The sequence below is a fragment of the Myxine glutinosa genome, chromosome 1, assembly GCF_964187855.1.
Source record: "Myxine glutinosa chromosome 1, kmMyxGlut1.1, whole genome shotgun sequence".
NCBI classification, from domain to species: Eukaryota; Metazoa; Chordata; class Myxini; order Myxiniformes; family Myxinidae; genus Myxine; species Myxine glutinosa.
In genome coordinates this window covers 186,501,738-186,517,802 of record NC_136261.1, presented here as the reverse complement: position 1 = coordinate 186,517,802, position 16,065 = coordinate 186,501,738, and the positions used below count along the sequence as shown (strand labels likewise).

Sequence of the window (16,065 nt, the reverse complement as noted above, 5' to 3'; positions counted from 1 at the left end):
ATGGCGTCAGACATACATGGCGGCGGCCATCTTGGATTTTGACGTGAGTTGCACCCACACACCAAATTAGAATTTGGTCCTTCGCTTACGCACGCATGCACGGACGCACACACGCACGTTCGCACGCACTCACAGACGCACACACTGACGCACGGACGCACGCACACACGGACGGAGGGGAAAACCATCGTCCCCCTTTCGCTCCGCGGTGCGACGGGGGACAAAAAGAATGATCACACAAAGCAAGGTTTTTGTGCAATGGCGCCTTTATGCAATTATGATATGAATATCCACACAAAAAGCAATAGTTTGTGAGCGACGATGAATGAGATTCAAGATGCAATGTGAACAAAGATGCAATTTGGTTGAAAGCCATTTATGACGGAGCAGATATGTTCGCTGATCCTTTCAAATATTTGTGAGGCTTCTGATGGAGACTAGTGTACAATTGGAATTGCCAGAAAAAAAGAGGAAATCGTCGAATCGAGTTTAACAACCACATTTTGTTTAACCCGGATGAAGCTGGAGGAACGCAAGGTCTTTGAATCGGAGGAAGGTCGTGGGCTTGACCCATACAATGTTGTAGGAACCTTGGAGAATGTTGCGCCAGATCAATAAAGTGACGGTGAGTTGAATCCGCAGACTCTGCTTTCACCAATGACATGAACGTAGAACTTTATCATCGCTTCATGTACTTCGTATCGTTTGAATGTAACACTGTAACAGTGTGAGGTCAAGTTATAGGTATGCTATTCAGGTTCCACCTGTTCCTGGTGGATTTGCTATTTTTACTTGCACTGTTTATGCTCTGAGGACTCTATACGCACTGTCAGCTAAATCAAGTCATTGTCCCGGCCTAATATTTCAATGGTGCAACAGCTGGTTGTCCTGTGCTTCTGCGACCATGCACGTACACTCAAAACAGAACGTTCGATGCATTTATCACAGTTCACAGCATCCTATTCGCCATGAGATGCGTTTTAAATTAGGAATTTCACTTGTAATTGCAATTTTAGACATCATTCATGCAAGCTTTGCAGGCGCCTTATCCTCTGCCTTGCTGATTGGGGAAAAAGAACATTTGGCACTTTGCGTGGTCTAACCAAACACCGCATGCCTATGTAAAAGGTGCCATTTGAGGCAAAACAAAATCTGAGTCGGCCACATTCCCAGGAATTGTCTGTTGTGACTGTTACACTGTGACTCAGGTACACAGAGACTCGCGCACTCTAATGCTCCTTTTCGGGTTGTTACGCTACATTCCTGATGGAACAACCATCTGTTGCTCCTCTGTGCTCATGAACCACCGCTCGTCTCTGCTAACCTGTTGTTCATAATAGCCAAGGCTCCAACACCCGCGGCAAAACCATTATCCTGATGGTGTGCCACCCCTGTGACAACTCTTAGGCTGCCATTAGCGGCTTCTGAAAGTTGCTTTTGCATGAGAGCCAGCGATACCTTGTTGGAAGCCAGAAAATCTCGCATGGAGATCATTTCACCTGATGCTCGGCGCCCATCAATGTCGCTTTCCACTTGCCATGGCCCATGTCTCGAACCGCCAGGCACAACAGCGTTCTGCTGCAATCTCCGAATCGGCCGCAGTAAATGCCGGACGCAGTGGTGTTGGCATCGTGTTCGCCGCAGTATCCAGTTAAGTGATTGCTTGATTACAATGGAGATGACATTAAATAGTGAGTAGATGCAGCAGACTCCTGCAAGAACTAACAGGAAGTTTGCAAGGCGGTAAGCACCTTGTGCTAAGTAATAATCCTTTTGGCTGCTCACCATGTCACCAAAGCCAATTGTCGAGAATGCAACAAAACAGAAGTAAAGAGAATCTATGTAACTCCAACCCTCAACAGCTGAATACAGTACAGATGCTGTGCAACCCACAGCAATGGCTGCAAGACCTAAGATTGTCATGACCTGATAAACAGATGGTTTCCATGCGACTGAAGAGTAATTTGCCTCACTTTGGTCACCTCGAACCCTGCGTTGTTTCCTTGCAGCTGCTGGAGAAACTTGGGGTGTTGGTGCAAGAGGTGGGATATTGGGAGCAGTAGCAGCAACAGAGACGGTGTCACAGTGAAGATGTTGGCGTCTTTTGTGGCAGGCTTTTATGGCGCAGGCCAGCAGGGTGATTAGCCGCTCCAGGAAAAGATTAAAGAAGAGAATCGTGGCAGAACATCCCAGTAGGCCATAAAAAATCAGGAATATTTTTCCTGCAGTGGTAGTGGGTGTAGTCATGCCAAAACCTGTCAAGAAAAAAGCCATGGAATTTTGTTGTCAAACGATGGGATTTATACATTTTATTGAAAATGCTTTAACTTTCATCGTGAGTTTGGCATGCAATGTTATTTATGATGAGAGACGATCCACTTTAATTCACTTTTATGTGATATCAATTTAAGTGCATCTTAAAGGGCTGTCTGCAGTGGCCTTCAAAAGTATTCACCTCCTACCACCAATGCCTTATTTCGATGGATTATGAATTATGTAGAAACATTTTTTCCAAATGAATTTTTTTATTCATAACTGAAGAGATCATACGAAACACTGTTATAGTTGAATAAGGTTACCTGTCAGGAATACCTACAAAAAACACATACAAATCAAAATTCACTGGTTGCAAATGTATTCAGCCAGTACTTGGTGGAAGCACCCTTTGCAGCAATGACTGCTGAGTCTTTTTGGGTAGGTCATTACCAGCTTGGCAAAGTGAGATGGTAAAATCTTTGCACATTCTTCATGTTTGATGGGGATTGTCGATGGACTTCAATCTTCAAATCTCGCCATAAATATTCAATTGGGTTCAAGTCAGGACTTTGACTGGGCCACTCAAGAACATTTTTTTCTTATTCAGCCACTCCAGTGTGACTTTAGCTTTGTGATTCGGATTATTTCAGATGCATGAATCATTCATGATCATTTCAGTATCTCCTACGCAGTTTAAGATGAATGGTCGACTCAAGCAGGTTTTCATCAATAATGCTCCTGTACTTTGCACCTTTTATCCTGACAAGCTTGCCAGTCCCTGCTGATGAAAAGCAGCTCCATAACATGATGCTGCCACCACCATGATTGACAGTAGGGATGGTGTTAACTCGGTGATGTGCACTGTTAGGCTTGTGGTAGATGTAACGCTTTGAATTTGGATCAAAGAGTTAAATTTTTGTCTTGTCCGACGACACAACATTTCTCCACATACATGCAGTATCATTAACATGTTTTTTTTTTCCCACAAATTCCATAATAGATTTTAGATGTCTTTTTCGGTAATGTCTACTTTCTTCCCTCCTGTCCATAAAGGCCAGCTTTGGGAAGGAAACGGGATATTGCTTATTGATGAACACTGACCCCCATCTCAGACGTAGAGCCTTGCAGATCTTTCAAAGTCATTGTTGCATCTATTGTAACATCCCAAACCAGTTTCTTGGTTGCTTGGCTGCTGAGTTTGGATGGGTGACCTGATCAGGGTAGAGTCTGTGGTATGATATGTCTTCCACTTCTTAATGATGGATTTCACCATATTCAAAGTGATAACGACTGACTTTGAAATCTTCTTATAACCCTCTCCTGAACAGTGCTTCTCCACCAATTTATGTCTGACTTATTTGGAAAGATCCTTGGTCTGTTTGCTTTGTCAATGTTTTCTGTTTGCTTTGTCAAAGTCAACAACCTTTTCTAATTGCTTACAGGTCACAAATGTTTGCTTTGTTGGTTGACCAAGCGAGTTGCACCTTAAAACGCCTTAGATAAGTGGGGGAGCTTAATTTTAAAGTTAAACCACTGATTACATACAGGTGAAACATATTACGCCTATTTTGTAAACGTTAACAAATAATTTGCTCCTGAAGTGATTCAGAGCCAAGGGGTTTGCATACTTATGCAACTGAGAATCACGTGATTTTCTCTGTTAATCTAACTTATTCGCATTGTATCTGCATTTTTTTGCTTTATAACTTTGGAGTAGTTTGTGAAGCTTCTATATATTGTGTTTGATTTTAAAACATCATTAAATAAACTCAGGTGGCATCAAAATGTGAAAACTTTGGAGGGGGGTGAGAATACTTTTGCAGGCTACTGTATATACTACACCTTCCTCCCTTTCCTCACAATCACTCATATCCCCCATCCTCGCTTCATCTCCCGAAATGTAAAGTCCCTTGTTTTATTTATTTATTTCATTTTTACTTTTCTGTTCGTCCACCCAACTCCACCAACACCCTACCTTCCCAGAGGAAAGAAGGATGACATTCATATTTTTAGCTTTTACTTCTCGGCTTTTTCTCTCTGAATTTTTTGCACGAATTATAATGAATTGCAGCTGCACAATTATGGCTCGCTATGATTGTTCAAATTCCTTTTTCAGTGATTGTTTATGACTATATTTAAAAATAAAAAAGGCACAGCCATGACTGATGTTCATGTGTATTATTGAAAATTTGAGATAACTATTTCACTTTGGAGTTCCATTCAAGGTATTTTATGAATGTTCGGAATTTTGAATGCTGTTGTCTTTGGGGAATGTTTAATTTATCCTCGTTGGATCGATAAACAGCCAATTGGAATTGACTGCAGGAAATGGCGCATTGCTTTTTTGCTGTAATGCCTACAAACAGGGATGGATAAAGCGATAATAAGTGACGAATATACAAGTGCAATGTTAGATCAGACACTCCAGAAAAGTCTGTGAGATGCATTCATGATATATACATACACCAGTGAAGAACCTGGCCTGATGGAGGAGCTAATTCCTCCCAGAATTACTAATGGGTTAATTCCAGAGGCATTGGCGTGTTTTATTACCTCTGCCACCAAAAGTAGACGGAAGTAATGTTTCACACAAATCTTTTTTTGACAAGTATGTTGATCACTCCGGTTTGTGTGTGTGTGTGTGTGTGTGTGTGTGTGTGTGTGTGTGTGTGCGTGTGTGTGTGTGTGTGTGTGCGTGCGTGCATGCATGGGTGTGTTTGTCTGTCCGCTCACTTATAATTGCTTACAGGTCACAATTTTAAAGTGAACTTCACGAAACATCACCAAATGGTAGAGTTGGTGGTGTCCGACAGACTCCTATTTATGTTTGAGGTCAAAAGCTCAACATAGGCCAAAGGTCAACCTCTTTCTTCAAGTTTCTAAAATCGTCAATTTTTATCCAATTGACTTGAAATTTGAATGAGATTTACATATCAGCTTACTTAATTCAACCACCAACTATTTTGGAGATCAGGATAGGCCAAAAGGTCAACATGGCCAAAAGTCAACAAACTTTTCTAATTTCTAAAATCCTCAATTTTCATCCAATCGACTTGAAATTTGAATAGGATTTTCATATCCGCTAACTGAATTCAACCACCAACTATTTTTGAGGTCAACATAGGTCAAAATATCAATATAGGCCAAATTTCTAAAATTGTCAATTTTCATCCAATTAACTAACTTAAAATTTGAAGATGATTTGCATATCAGGTCACGACAACAACAACAACACATGCATTTTGAGGCCATTTTCCCTGCTAGAGCGGGGGTTAGCCTTGCAGTCCCCAAGACAATCTTCTCCATTTTTCCCTATTTTCTGCATCTCTCCTTGTTAACCCCCTTGCCCACATTTCTTCTTCCACCATCTTTAGCCAAGTCTTTCTCGGTCTTCCCCATCCTCCACTTCCTTCTACATTCATTTCCATCACTCTTCTCAAACAGTCACTTTCATCCTTCCTCAACACATGACCAAACCATCTCAACCTGTTCCTCTTCACAGCATCAATCACAGGCTCTATTCCCATCATCTTTCGCAATTCATCATTTGTCTTCCTCTCTCTCAACGATACTCCGGACATCCACCGAACCATTCGCATTTCCACCCTTTCCAGCCTTCGTTGCTGCTCTACATTCATGACCCATGTCTCGCTCCCATAAATCATAAGACTTCTCACACATGCAGCATACACCTTTCCATTCAGCTTCAACGACACTCCCCTCCTCATCAGCATGCCACTCAGTTCCCGAAACTTCTTCCATGCACATCTCACTCGAGCAACCGTTGCCGAGTCTGATCCAGCTTCTCCATTCAGCATGTCTCCGAGGTAGCAAAATGTTTTAACACCTTCCAGCTTCACGCCGTCTCCAAGATCCAACTCAACATTTCCTCCATCTGCAGCTCCCTCTGTGCACACCTTACATTTGAATGTAGCTGACACACTGGTTAATGACCCTCTCAGACCACTACATGTTTGATGAACCCACTCAGCGCACATTGTACATTGAATGGAGTTCACTCCGACACCCTTCCTGCACACAGCACATGGCCACTTCCCAGTTCCTTCCACCTCACTACATGCTTTACCACTTGCCATCACCTTCGTCTTTCCGATATTCACCTTCAGACCTTTTGTCTCCATACATTCCTTCCACTTGTTCATCTTTTCCTTCAGTCCATCCATACTTTCCGCAATCAACACCAGATCATCTGCATACAACAACTCCCCATGGTAAACCCTCCTTTACGTTCTGAGCCAGCACCTCCATCACAGCTACAAATAGTAGTGGACTTAGTACCGACCCCTGATGAACTCCCACCTTCACCTCAAACTCACCACTGTTCCCGTCCTTTGTCCTTACAGCTGTGCGCGCTCTTTTGTACATTGCCATCACTACTCTGATCAACCATTCCTCCACTTCTAACTTCCTCAAGGCCCATGTCAATACTTCGCGTGGAACCCTATCGAATGCTTTCTCCAGATCAACAAACCCAAGAAACAACTTCTTCCTCTTCTCCATGTACTTCTCCTGCAACTGCCTCACAATAAAGAGTGCGTCTGTCGTTCCTCTTCCTGGCATAAATCCAAACTGCATTTCGTCGATCGTCACCCTCTTCCTTATCCTCCTCTCCAACACCCTTTCCAATACCTTCATTCCATGCTCCAATAACTTTATCACTCGGTACGAGCCACACTCGAGGGTCACCTTTCCCCTTGTATAAAGGGACGAGGGTACTCAGTTCCCAAGCCACTGGAATGTGGCCTTCTTTCACCACCAGATTACAGATCTCTGTCATTCTCTTCACACCCCAACTTCCTGCTGCCTTCAACATATCTCCCACAACTCCCGTCGGCCCTCCTGCTTTTCTACTCTTCATTGCTTTTATCACTTCCTCAACTTCCTTCTCAGTTATCTTCTCTGCCGGTCCCAAAACTGGGTTACTCTCTATGTTGCCATCCCATTAATTCTCTGTATTCAACAGCATTTCCATATATCTTTTCCATCTTCCTTTAATTCCATCTGGGTCCACAACGATTTGTCCCACTTCATCCTTCAAGCAACTCACCCCCATCACATCACACCTCTCTTTCGCTATCTGCTTTGCAATCCTGAATACCGCTCTCTGACCCTCTTCCGAATCCAATCGTTCTCCGAACATTTTCCTCCATGCCTCCTCCGCCTTTGCTACCTCTTTCTTTGCAGCCTTCTTGGCTGCCTTACAACTTTCATGCTCTGCTTTTACTGCTCCCGTACCCTTCGCCTTCTGCCACTCCTTGAACTTCTTCCTCTTCTGGTCAATCCTCTTTCCAACTTCATCATCCCACCACCATGTTTCCGAGTGCCTCGGTCGTCCTTTTGTCCATCCACATACCTCACCAACGGCTCCCAACAGACTATCTTTCATTGACATCCAATAACTTTCAAGCTCAACCACATCATCCTCTACCCTACTCAGCCTCTCTTTTAATGCCTCCCTTACTGTCACCTCTTTCAACCGCCACACCTTCATTCTCGGTTGGTACTTCACCCACTGAGCTCTCCTCGCACCTTTCACCCTTATGTTGCAGACAACCAAGTGTTGCTGTGAAACAGCCTCCTCCCCCAGGATCACCTTTGTGTCCCGGAGGTGCCCTCTATCTCGCCTATGTGCCATCAGGTAGTCAACGGTTGTCGTCGACCCAGCTGACGTGTATGTAACAACCTTATTATCCCCTTTCTGGAACTGAGTATTACAAATCAACAAATCAGCTCCATCAGCAAACTTCAAAATCCTTTCACCTTCTCCATTTCTCACACCATATCCGTAACCCCCATGAACTCCCTCAAAACCGGCCATACTCCTTCCCACATGTCCATTTAGGTCTCCTGCCACAACAACTTCCTCGTCTTTCACGTTTTCCATCAGCTTCTCTATCGCACACCAGAACTTGTCCTTCTCTTCATCGCTCCGACCAACCTGTGGAGCATATCCCGAGATGACGTTCACCAAGAGCTTTCCAATCATCATTTTCACCATCATCAACCTATCACTTACTCTAGTCACACTCACCACACTGTCTACAAACTCCTCAGAAAACAGGACACCAACACCATTCACGCCCTCCGGGCACCCTTGCCACACAAACTTGTATTTCTGTCCCTGCCTACCTTTCACAACTGATACTACTGCTGATATATCCATATCAGGTCACTGAATTCAACTAATTATTTTTGAGGGCAAAAGGCTGCGCTACTGCGTGCCACTCTACTGTGTTATATTTTGCCAAGTGTCGCTCTATGAGTGATTTTTCATTTGTTTGTTTGTGACCAGGATATCTCAAAAAGTAATGGACAAATTCGGACGGAACATGGTGGACACATTGGTTGTGTGACAAGGACGAATTGGTTTGATTTTGGTGAAGATCCTGATCCGGTTTTCTCTCTGAATTGGCAGGTGTCAGCTCCATTGTCCACCAGGAGTGAACAGACAGGGACTCATATTTGTGGTTATTTTCGTTGACGGACAATTTCCGACTGTGTTGTGCCAATATTTTTCCTGGGATATTGGCTGAGAGTTGCAGGAGTATGCAAACTTTTAGCTTTCTACGCCACACTGAGGATACTAAACATTTATATCAGTGAGTCAGTGGTTAGAAAGAGCTTCATGTATTAGATGTTTATTTCTGTTTAGTAAATTTAAGGATGCGATTTATTTTTAATAGACATACGCATACACATACACACATTTGGGGTCTGCCTAGCAAGCACTTAAGATAGCATATATTAAAAAGCTGGCATTGTTGGTGTGAAACATTTCTGAGGTTATTCAGAAGGGTGTGGTGCTGTGCACACATGACTCGATTGCCAGAAAGGTAGGCCACAACACGTGGAAACAAACGAAAGCACTTTATTACAAGCTCGCACATCAGCACTGGGCGGGCTCGACCTTCGAGCCCGCATATATGTCCCGAGGCCACGCCTTGCCCCCAGGCGTGGCCGATCGGCCGAAAGGCGGGGCATGTATCTCAGTTCCACGCCCGGACACTCGCGCCACCCACTGGTGCACGGAATTATTGATCCTTGTGCCCGCCATACGCGCCCCCCCAGAATTCCCGCGCACCTGAAGGGTGAGCTTGCGGGGAAGCCGGATGACCCGGCCGAAACGCCCTCTGGCGATGCGTGCAGGGCTGGGGGGTAGCGGGACGGCGGGGCTGGGGGGTGCCGGGGGTCTGACCGCCGGGGGGCGGCCTCGACGCGGAGGAAGAGCGGCTTGCGGGGGGTGGTCCAGATCGAGGTGGGCCGGCTTGAGACGGTCCACGGAGATACGATTCGGAGCACCGCCGATGTCCACGATGAAATGTTTGTCCCCGGTCTCCAGCACGCGGAAGGGCCCATCGTACGGGGGCCGCAGCGGCGCCGGTGGGCGTCGTGCCGGACGAAAACGTACTCCGCCGTGCGAAGCTCCGGGGCGACGTGGGAGGACGGTCAACCGTGGTGTGCCGTCGGCACCAGGGCGAACCGCCTGGCGGTCTCCTGCAGGGTGGAGCGCTGTTGCGCCGCGGACCAAGGAGCCGTGGAGTCGGGGATAAATTCGCCCGGCACCCACAGCGGTTGTCCGAAGACCAGCTCCACCGAGGACACGTGCAGGTCGTCCTTGGGCGCCGTCCTGAGGCCCAGCAGGACCCAGGGGAGCCTGTCGGCCCAGCTGCCATCGCGGAGGCTGGCCCAGAGCGTGGCCTTCATGGAGCGATGAAAGCGCTTGCACAGGCCGTTGGCCTGGGGGTGGTAGGCCATGGTGCGGTGCAGTTTGACGCCGAGCCCTTGCGCCACCGCTCCCCAGAGCTCCGAGGTGAACTGGGGGCCGCGGTCAGACGAGATGTCCGAGGGGGCACCGAACCGGGCAACCCACGTGGTGATGAAGGCTTGCGCGACGTCAGCCGCAGCCATCGCCGCCAATGGCACGGCCCCCAGCCACCGAGTGGTGCGGTGCACCATGGTGAGGAGGTGGGTGAACCCCCGCGAGGGGGGAAGAGGTCCCACCAAGTCGACGTGGACGTGGTCGAACCGATGCTCGGGCACCGTAAACGGGGCCAACGGGGCCTGGGTGTGGCGGTGGACCTTTGCGCGCTGGCACGCGAGGCACATCCTGGCCCAGTCGCAGAAGTTCTTCCTGAGGCCATGCCAGACGAACTTCGCCGCGACGAGCTTCTGGGAGGCCTTCGTGCCCAGGTGGGACAGGCCGTGGATGGCGTCGAAAACCGGGCGCTGCCAGCCAGCGGGCACGATGGGGCGAGGCCGGCCGAGAGAGACGTCGCTCAAGAGGGCCGTGCCCGCGACGTCGAATGGCACCTCGGTGACGCGGAGGCTCGTGACGGCGGTCTGCAAGGCCTGGACGCCGGGGTCGGCGGTCTGGTCTTCCGCCATCTGGGCAGAGTCGATCCCGAGGTGGACCGCGTGTGCGACGGACCGGGAAAGGCAATCCGCCACCGGGTTGTCTTTACCCGCGACGTGACGGATGTCCGTTGTGTACTCAGACACGGCAGAGAGGTGACGTTGCTGCCGGGCCGACCATGGCTCGGCGACCTTGGCCATCGCGAACACAAGGGGCTTGTGATCGACGAAAGCCGTGAACGGGCGGCCCTCAAGCAGATGGCGGAAGTGTCGGACCGCCAGGTGGAGTCCGAGCAGCTCACGGTCGAAGGTGCTGTAGCGGCGTTCGTGCGGGCGAAGCTGCCGGCTAAAAAACGCCAGCGGCTGCCAAGCACCACGCACCCACTGCTCGTGCACCGCGCCCACCTCGTAGTCCGACGCGTCGGTGGTGAGGGCGATTGGTGCATCGGGCGCCGGGTGCGCCAGCATGGTGGCGTTGGCCAAGGCCAGCTTTGTGCCCGCAAATGCCACGGCCATCGGTTCCGACCAGGCGATGTCACCTTTGCCCGGCCTCCCTCGGAGGGCCTCGTGCAGGGGGCGCAGGAGCTGAGCGACGCGGGGCACGAAGCGGTGGTAAAAATTGACCATGCCCAGGAATTCCTGGAGCCCCTTGATCGTGCGGGGGCGCGGGAAACTCTTGACGGCCCCCACCTTGGCCGGTAAAGGGATGGCCCCATGCCTGGTGATGCGATGCCCCAAGAAGTCGATGGCAGTGACGCCGAAACGGCACTTCGCGGGGTTGATGATCAGGCCATGCTGGCCCAGGCGTTCGAAGAGCGTGCGGAGGTGGAGCAGGTGCTCCTCCCGGGACGCGCTCGCGACTCGGGTGTCGTCCAGGTAGACATAGATGAAAGGTAAGTCGCGCAAGACGCTGTCCATGAGCCGCTGGAACGCCTGGGCCGCATTCTTCAACCCAAAAGGCATCCGCAGGAACTCAAAGAGGCCGAAAGGGGTGATGACGGCCGTCTTTGGGACATCGTCCGGTTGTACGGGGACCTGGTGGTAGCCCCGGATGAGGTCCACCTTGGTGAAAACGGTCGTGTTTGCCAACCGGGCGGAAAAGTCTTGAATATGCGGGACCGGGTAGCGGTCGGGGGTGGTGGCAGCGTTGAGCCGGCGGTAGTCACCGCACGGCCGCCATCCGCCGCCGGGCTTTGGCACAATGTGCAGAGGAAAGGCCCAAGCACTGTTGGAGCGCCGTACGATGCCCAGCCGTTCCAGCGTGGCGAACTCCGCTTTCACCACGGCGAGCTTCGTGGGGTCGAGGCGGCATGCCCGGGCGTAGACCGGTGGGCCGACGGTGGGGATATGGTGCTCCACTCTGTGCTTGACGGCCACCGCTGAAAAGGTGGGCCGCGTGAGTGCCGGGAAACTGGCGAGTAGGCGGGTAAACTCGTCCGCTGCCGGAAGCGTACAAACTAATCTCGCCGGGACGGAACCACTCAGCAAGCCGCTCGGTGAGCCGCTCAGCAAGCTGCTCAACGAGCCGCTCAGCGAACAAGCGAGCGAGCTGAAGGTTTCGGCCTGGATGAGACGTCGACGCTTAACGTCCACCAACAGCCCATTCGCACAAAGGAAGTCCGCACCGAGCAGGGCCATTGGCACGCTGGCGGTGACAAACGACCATTGGAAACGCTGCCCTCCGAACCGCAGTGAGAGGCAACGCTTCCCGAATGTGCGGATGGGTGTTCCGTTGGCGGCAAGCAAAGCGGGGCCCCGGCCCGCGGCTTGCTTGTCGGACGCGGAGGCAGGGAGGACGCTTACCTGCGCTCCCGTGTCGCACAGAAAACGACAACCAGATGAGGTGTCCGTGATGAACAGGAGGCTGCCGGAATGGCCGACGCTCATGGCCGCAAGTGAGCGCCGGCCCGGTCTTTTCCCGACCCGTCAAAAGAACACGGCGGGCGGCACGTTCTAGTCTTGCAGCCGAACCTGGCATGGTCGTAGCACCAGGTTTGCGGCGGCGGTGGCCACGTCGGCCGTGCCGACGGCGGTGCTGGTGGTGGCAGCGGTATTGGGCGGGGCGTAGCAGCGGCCACGGGGGAAGCAGGGGGCGCTGGAGCCTCCGCACCGGGATCCACTACGGCAGCACCGTACACCGACCGCGTGTCGCAGGTCACGAAAAATTTGTCGGCCTCTCCGGCCAGGGCGCGGGCTTCCGTTATTTTGGAACCGGCCAGCGCGAGGTGCACCTGTAAAGGTAGCTGGCGGAGGAAATGTGCTTGGAAGAGGAAATCCGGGCGCTGGTCTCCGAGAAGGGACAGCATGAAATCCATCCGGACGGACGGTCGTGTGTCGCCGAGGGCGGGAAGGTCCAGGGCGCGTTCGACCTCCGTGAGCCCGAACGTGGCGAGGAGGAGACGTTTGAGCGCCGCGTTCTTGTGGTCACCCGGCGGGCGCCGAAGGATGGACACGACGCGGGCGGCAGTGCCGGGCCCGAGGGCGGCGACCACGTGGTAGTACCTGGTCTTGTCCGCCGTGATGCCCCGGAGTTGGAATTGAGCTTCGGCCTGCACAAACCAAACGTCGGCTTGCGCTTCCCAGAACTCCGGGAGTTTGATGGCGACGGCGTTGATAGCCATGGCGCGTTCGGGGGTCAGCAACGGCTGAACCAGTCGGCGTCACCAGTGTGGTGCTGTGCACACACGACTCGATTGCCAGAAAGGTAGGCCACAACGCGTGGATACAAACGAAAGCACTTTATTACAAGCTCGCACATCAGCACTGGGTTAACAGTTAATGACTATCATGCTTTTAAAGAAAAATATTGGGGAAAAAAAAAAGAACTTTCGATTTTACTTACCAATCATTTACCTTGCAAATGGCAACTGGGACCTCATTGCTAATGCTTCACTATATTTTCATTAATATGTGAGGTATACAAAAGAACGCTCTGGCAATGCCTTGTGTGACTGGAAGTACAAAGTTTAATGGGTGGTGTGTAATCTCAGTGTGGCTGGGTCGCTACCATACCGGAAGGAAAATGTAAGCGGAAAAAAATAAGACTAAAAATCTAACAGCGGCGTTGCCGGGCCTGTAAAATTTTATAAATCACGAACACACATGATTAGCTTTTTAAACAGTCGCTAAATAAATGCTGTTTATAACATTAACCAAAGAAATTTGGAGGAATCCAGACAACCGTGAGGTAAGTTTTACTTACAGAACTGACGGAAGATCTACTGTAATCTAGATTATACCTTCCAAGGGGTTGGGGACCGTTGGGTAGGTACCGTTTTGTTGGAAGGGACGTAACGCCGATGCTTTCGATATTTGACGGTCATTTTAACAATCGGTTTGTGTGTTTCACACTGAATGAAAAACGTAAAGGTAGAGCGTGGCGATTGTGATATATTACAGGTTCGACGATATGTTCGGCATGAACGGCATAATAATAAATAAAAATGGCGGTGTGTGGAGGAGAGTCAGCCGAAGTAATGACATCAGACGTAATTACATCACCCTGTCATGTGACCAGATCCTCAGCTCTGATTGGTATACGTTTGATGGAACACACGGACTCCACGGACACACATACATACATGCATGCAGACATACATACATTATACATACATACATACATACATACAGACGAACAAACACTGTTCTAGATGGCTTTGCCCTATGGGCTACGCCGTAAAAATTCCTGTTAATTCTGTAAATGTCTAATTACCTTTCTGTCGAGTTACTTCATTAAGAAACCTTATCAGTCTTAACAGTGAGTTACTATTATGCTTTCAAATGATATTATTATGAATTAGGGGTAGAGGAATATCTAGAGCCCTCTTTCCCTCGCGGTCCCCATGTGCTGTTTTTGTCTTTCCCTCGTGGTCCCACTGTACTGGCTTTGTCTTTCCCTCGTGGTCCCCCTGTGCTGTCTTTGTCTTTCCCTCGTGGTCCCCATGTGCTGTCTTTGTCTTTCCCTCGTGGTCCCACTGTACTGTCTTTGTCTTTCCCTCGCGGTCCCCCTGTACTGTCTTTGTCTTTCCCTCGCGGTCCCCATGTACTGTCTTTGTCTTTCCCTCGCGGTCCCCATGTGCTGTCTTTGTCTTTCCCTCGCGGTCCCCATGTGCTGATTTTGTCTTTCCCTCGCGGTCCCCATGTACTGTCTTTGTCTTTCCCTCGCGGTCCCCATGTGCTGTCTTTGTCTTTCCCTCGCGGTCCCCATGTGCTGATTTTGTCTTTCCCTCGCGGTCCCCATGTACTGTCTTTGTCTTTCCCTCGCGGTCCCCATGTGCTGTCTTTGTCTTTCCCTCGTGGTCCCCATGTGCTGTCTTTGTCTTTCCCTCGTGGTCCCCATGTGCTGTCTTTTTGTGTTTCCCTCGTGGTCCCACTGTACTGTCTTTGTCTTTCCCTCGTGGTCCCCATGTGCTGTCTTTCCCTCGCGGTCCCACTGTACTGTCTTTGTCTTTCCCTCGTGGTCCCCATGTGCTGTCTTTCCCTCGCGGTCCCACTGTACTGTCTTTGTCTTTCCCTCGTGGTCCCCATGTGCTGTCTTTCCCTCGCGGTCCCACTGTACTGTCTTTGTCTTTCCCTCGTGTCCCCATGTGCTGTCTTTGTCTTTCCCTCGTGGTCCCCATGTGCTGTCTTTTTGTGTTTCCCTCGCGGTCCCACTGTGCTGTCTTTGTCTTTCCCTCGTGGTCCCCATGTGCTGTCTTTGTCTTTCCCTCGTGGTCCCCATGTGCTGTCTTTTTGTGTTTCCCTCGTGGTCCCACTGTACTGTCTTTGTCTTTCCCTCGTGGTCCCCATGTGCTGTCTTTCCCTCGCGGTCCCACTGTACTGTCTTTGTCTTTCCCTCGTGGTCCCCATGTGCTGTCTTTCCTTCGTGGTCCCCATGTGCTGTCTTTCCCTCGCGGTCCCACTGTACTGTCTTTGTCTTTCCCTCGTGGTCCCCATGTGCTGTCTTTCCCTCGCGGTCCCACTGTACTGTCTTTGTCTTTCCCTCGTGGTCCCCATGTGCTGTCTTTCCCTCGCGGTCCCACTGTACTGTCTTTGTCTTTCCCTCGTGGTCCCCATGTGCTGTCTTTCCCTCGCGGTTGTCAGCTCTTTCACGAGCCTCGATTCAGTATAGAAAAAAAAAAAAAAAAAAAAAAAAAAAGAGCCAGGTAGATCTGCATAGGTTGGTGCTCGATTGTCGTGATAGGGAATCTACCTGTAATAAGTTCTATGTTTAGCCATATGTCAGAATAAGTTGTATCTGTGTCCCCGCCATAAGGGGGTGGGGCATGCTAATTAGTACAGGGATTATGGCTAAAATTCCCTCGTGTATCGTTCCCTCTGTGAGCAACCCAGTGTCCCTTATGGCGGCGCACTCATATACATTAGATAGATCCATTAGTGCACACATTAATTAATTCCCCTCCACCACAATAAGACTTACAGGAGGGAACAGGCAGG

The 16,065-nt window shown here is 50.0% G+C and overlaps 1 protein-coding gene across 1 annotated transcript in view; it reads right to left on the bottom strand.

Annotated features, from left to right (window-relative positions):
• Nucleotides 1–1,204: 1,204 nt before the first annotated feature.
• KCNK13 (potassium two pore domain channel subfamily K member 13) overlaps nt 1,205–16,065 on the bottom strand; it is a 50,677-nt gene continuing 35,816 nt past the window's right edge. Inside the window, exons 2-3 of the mRNA XM_068125619.2 lie at nt 2,085–2,255; nt 1,205–2,021 (exon numbers count right to left, since the gene is read on the bottom strand). Of these exons, the coding sequence (XP_067981720.2) occupies nt 1,297–2,021; nt 2,085–2,255 (896 nt within the window). The 3' untranslated portion in view covers nt 1,205–1,296. The remainder of the gene's footprint in view (nt 2,022–2,084; nt 2,256–16,065) is intronic.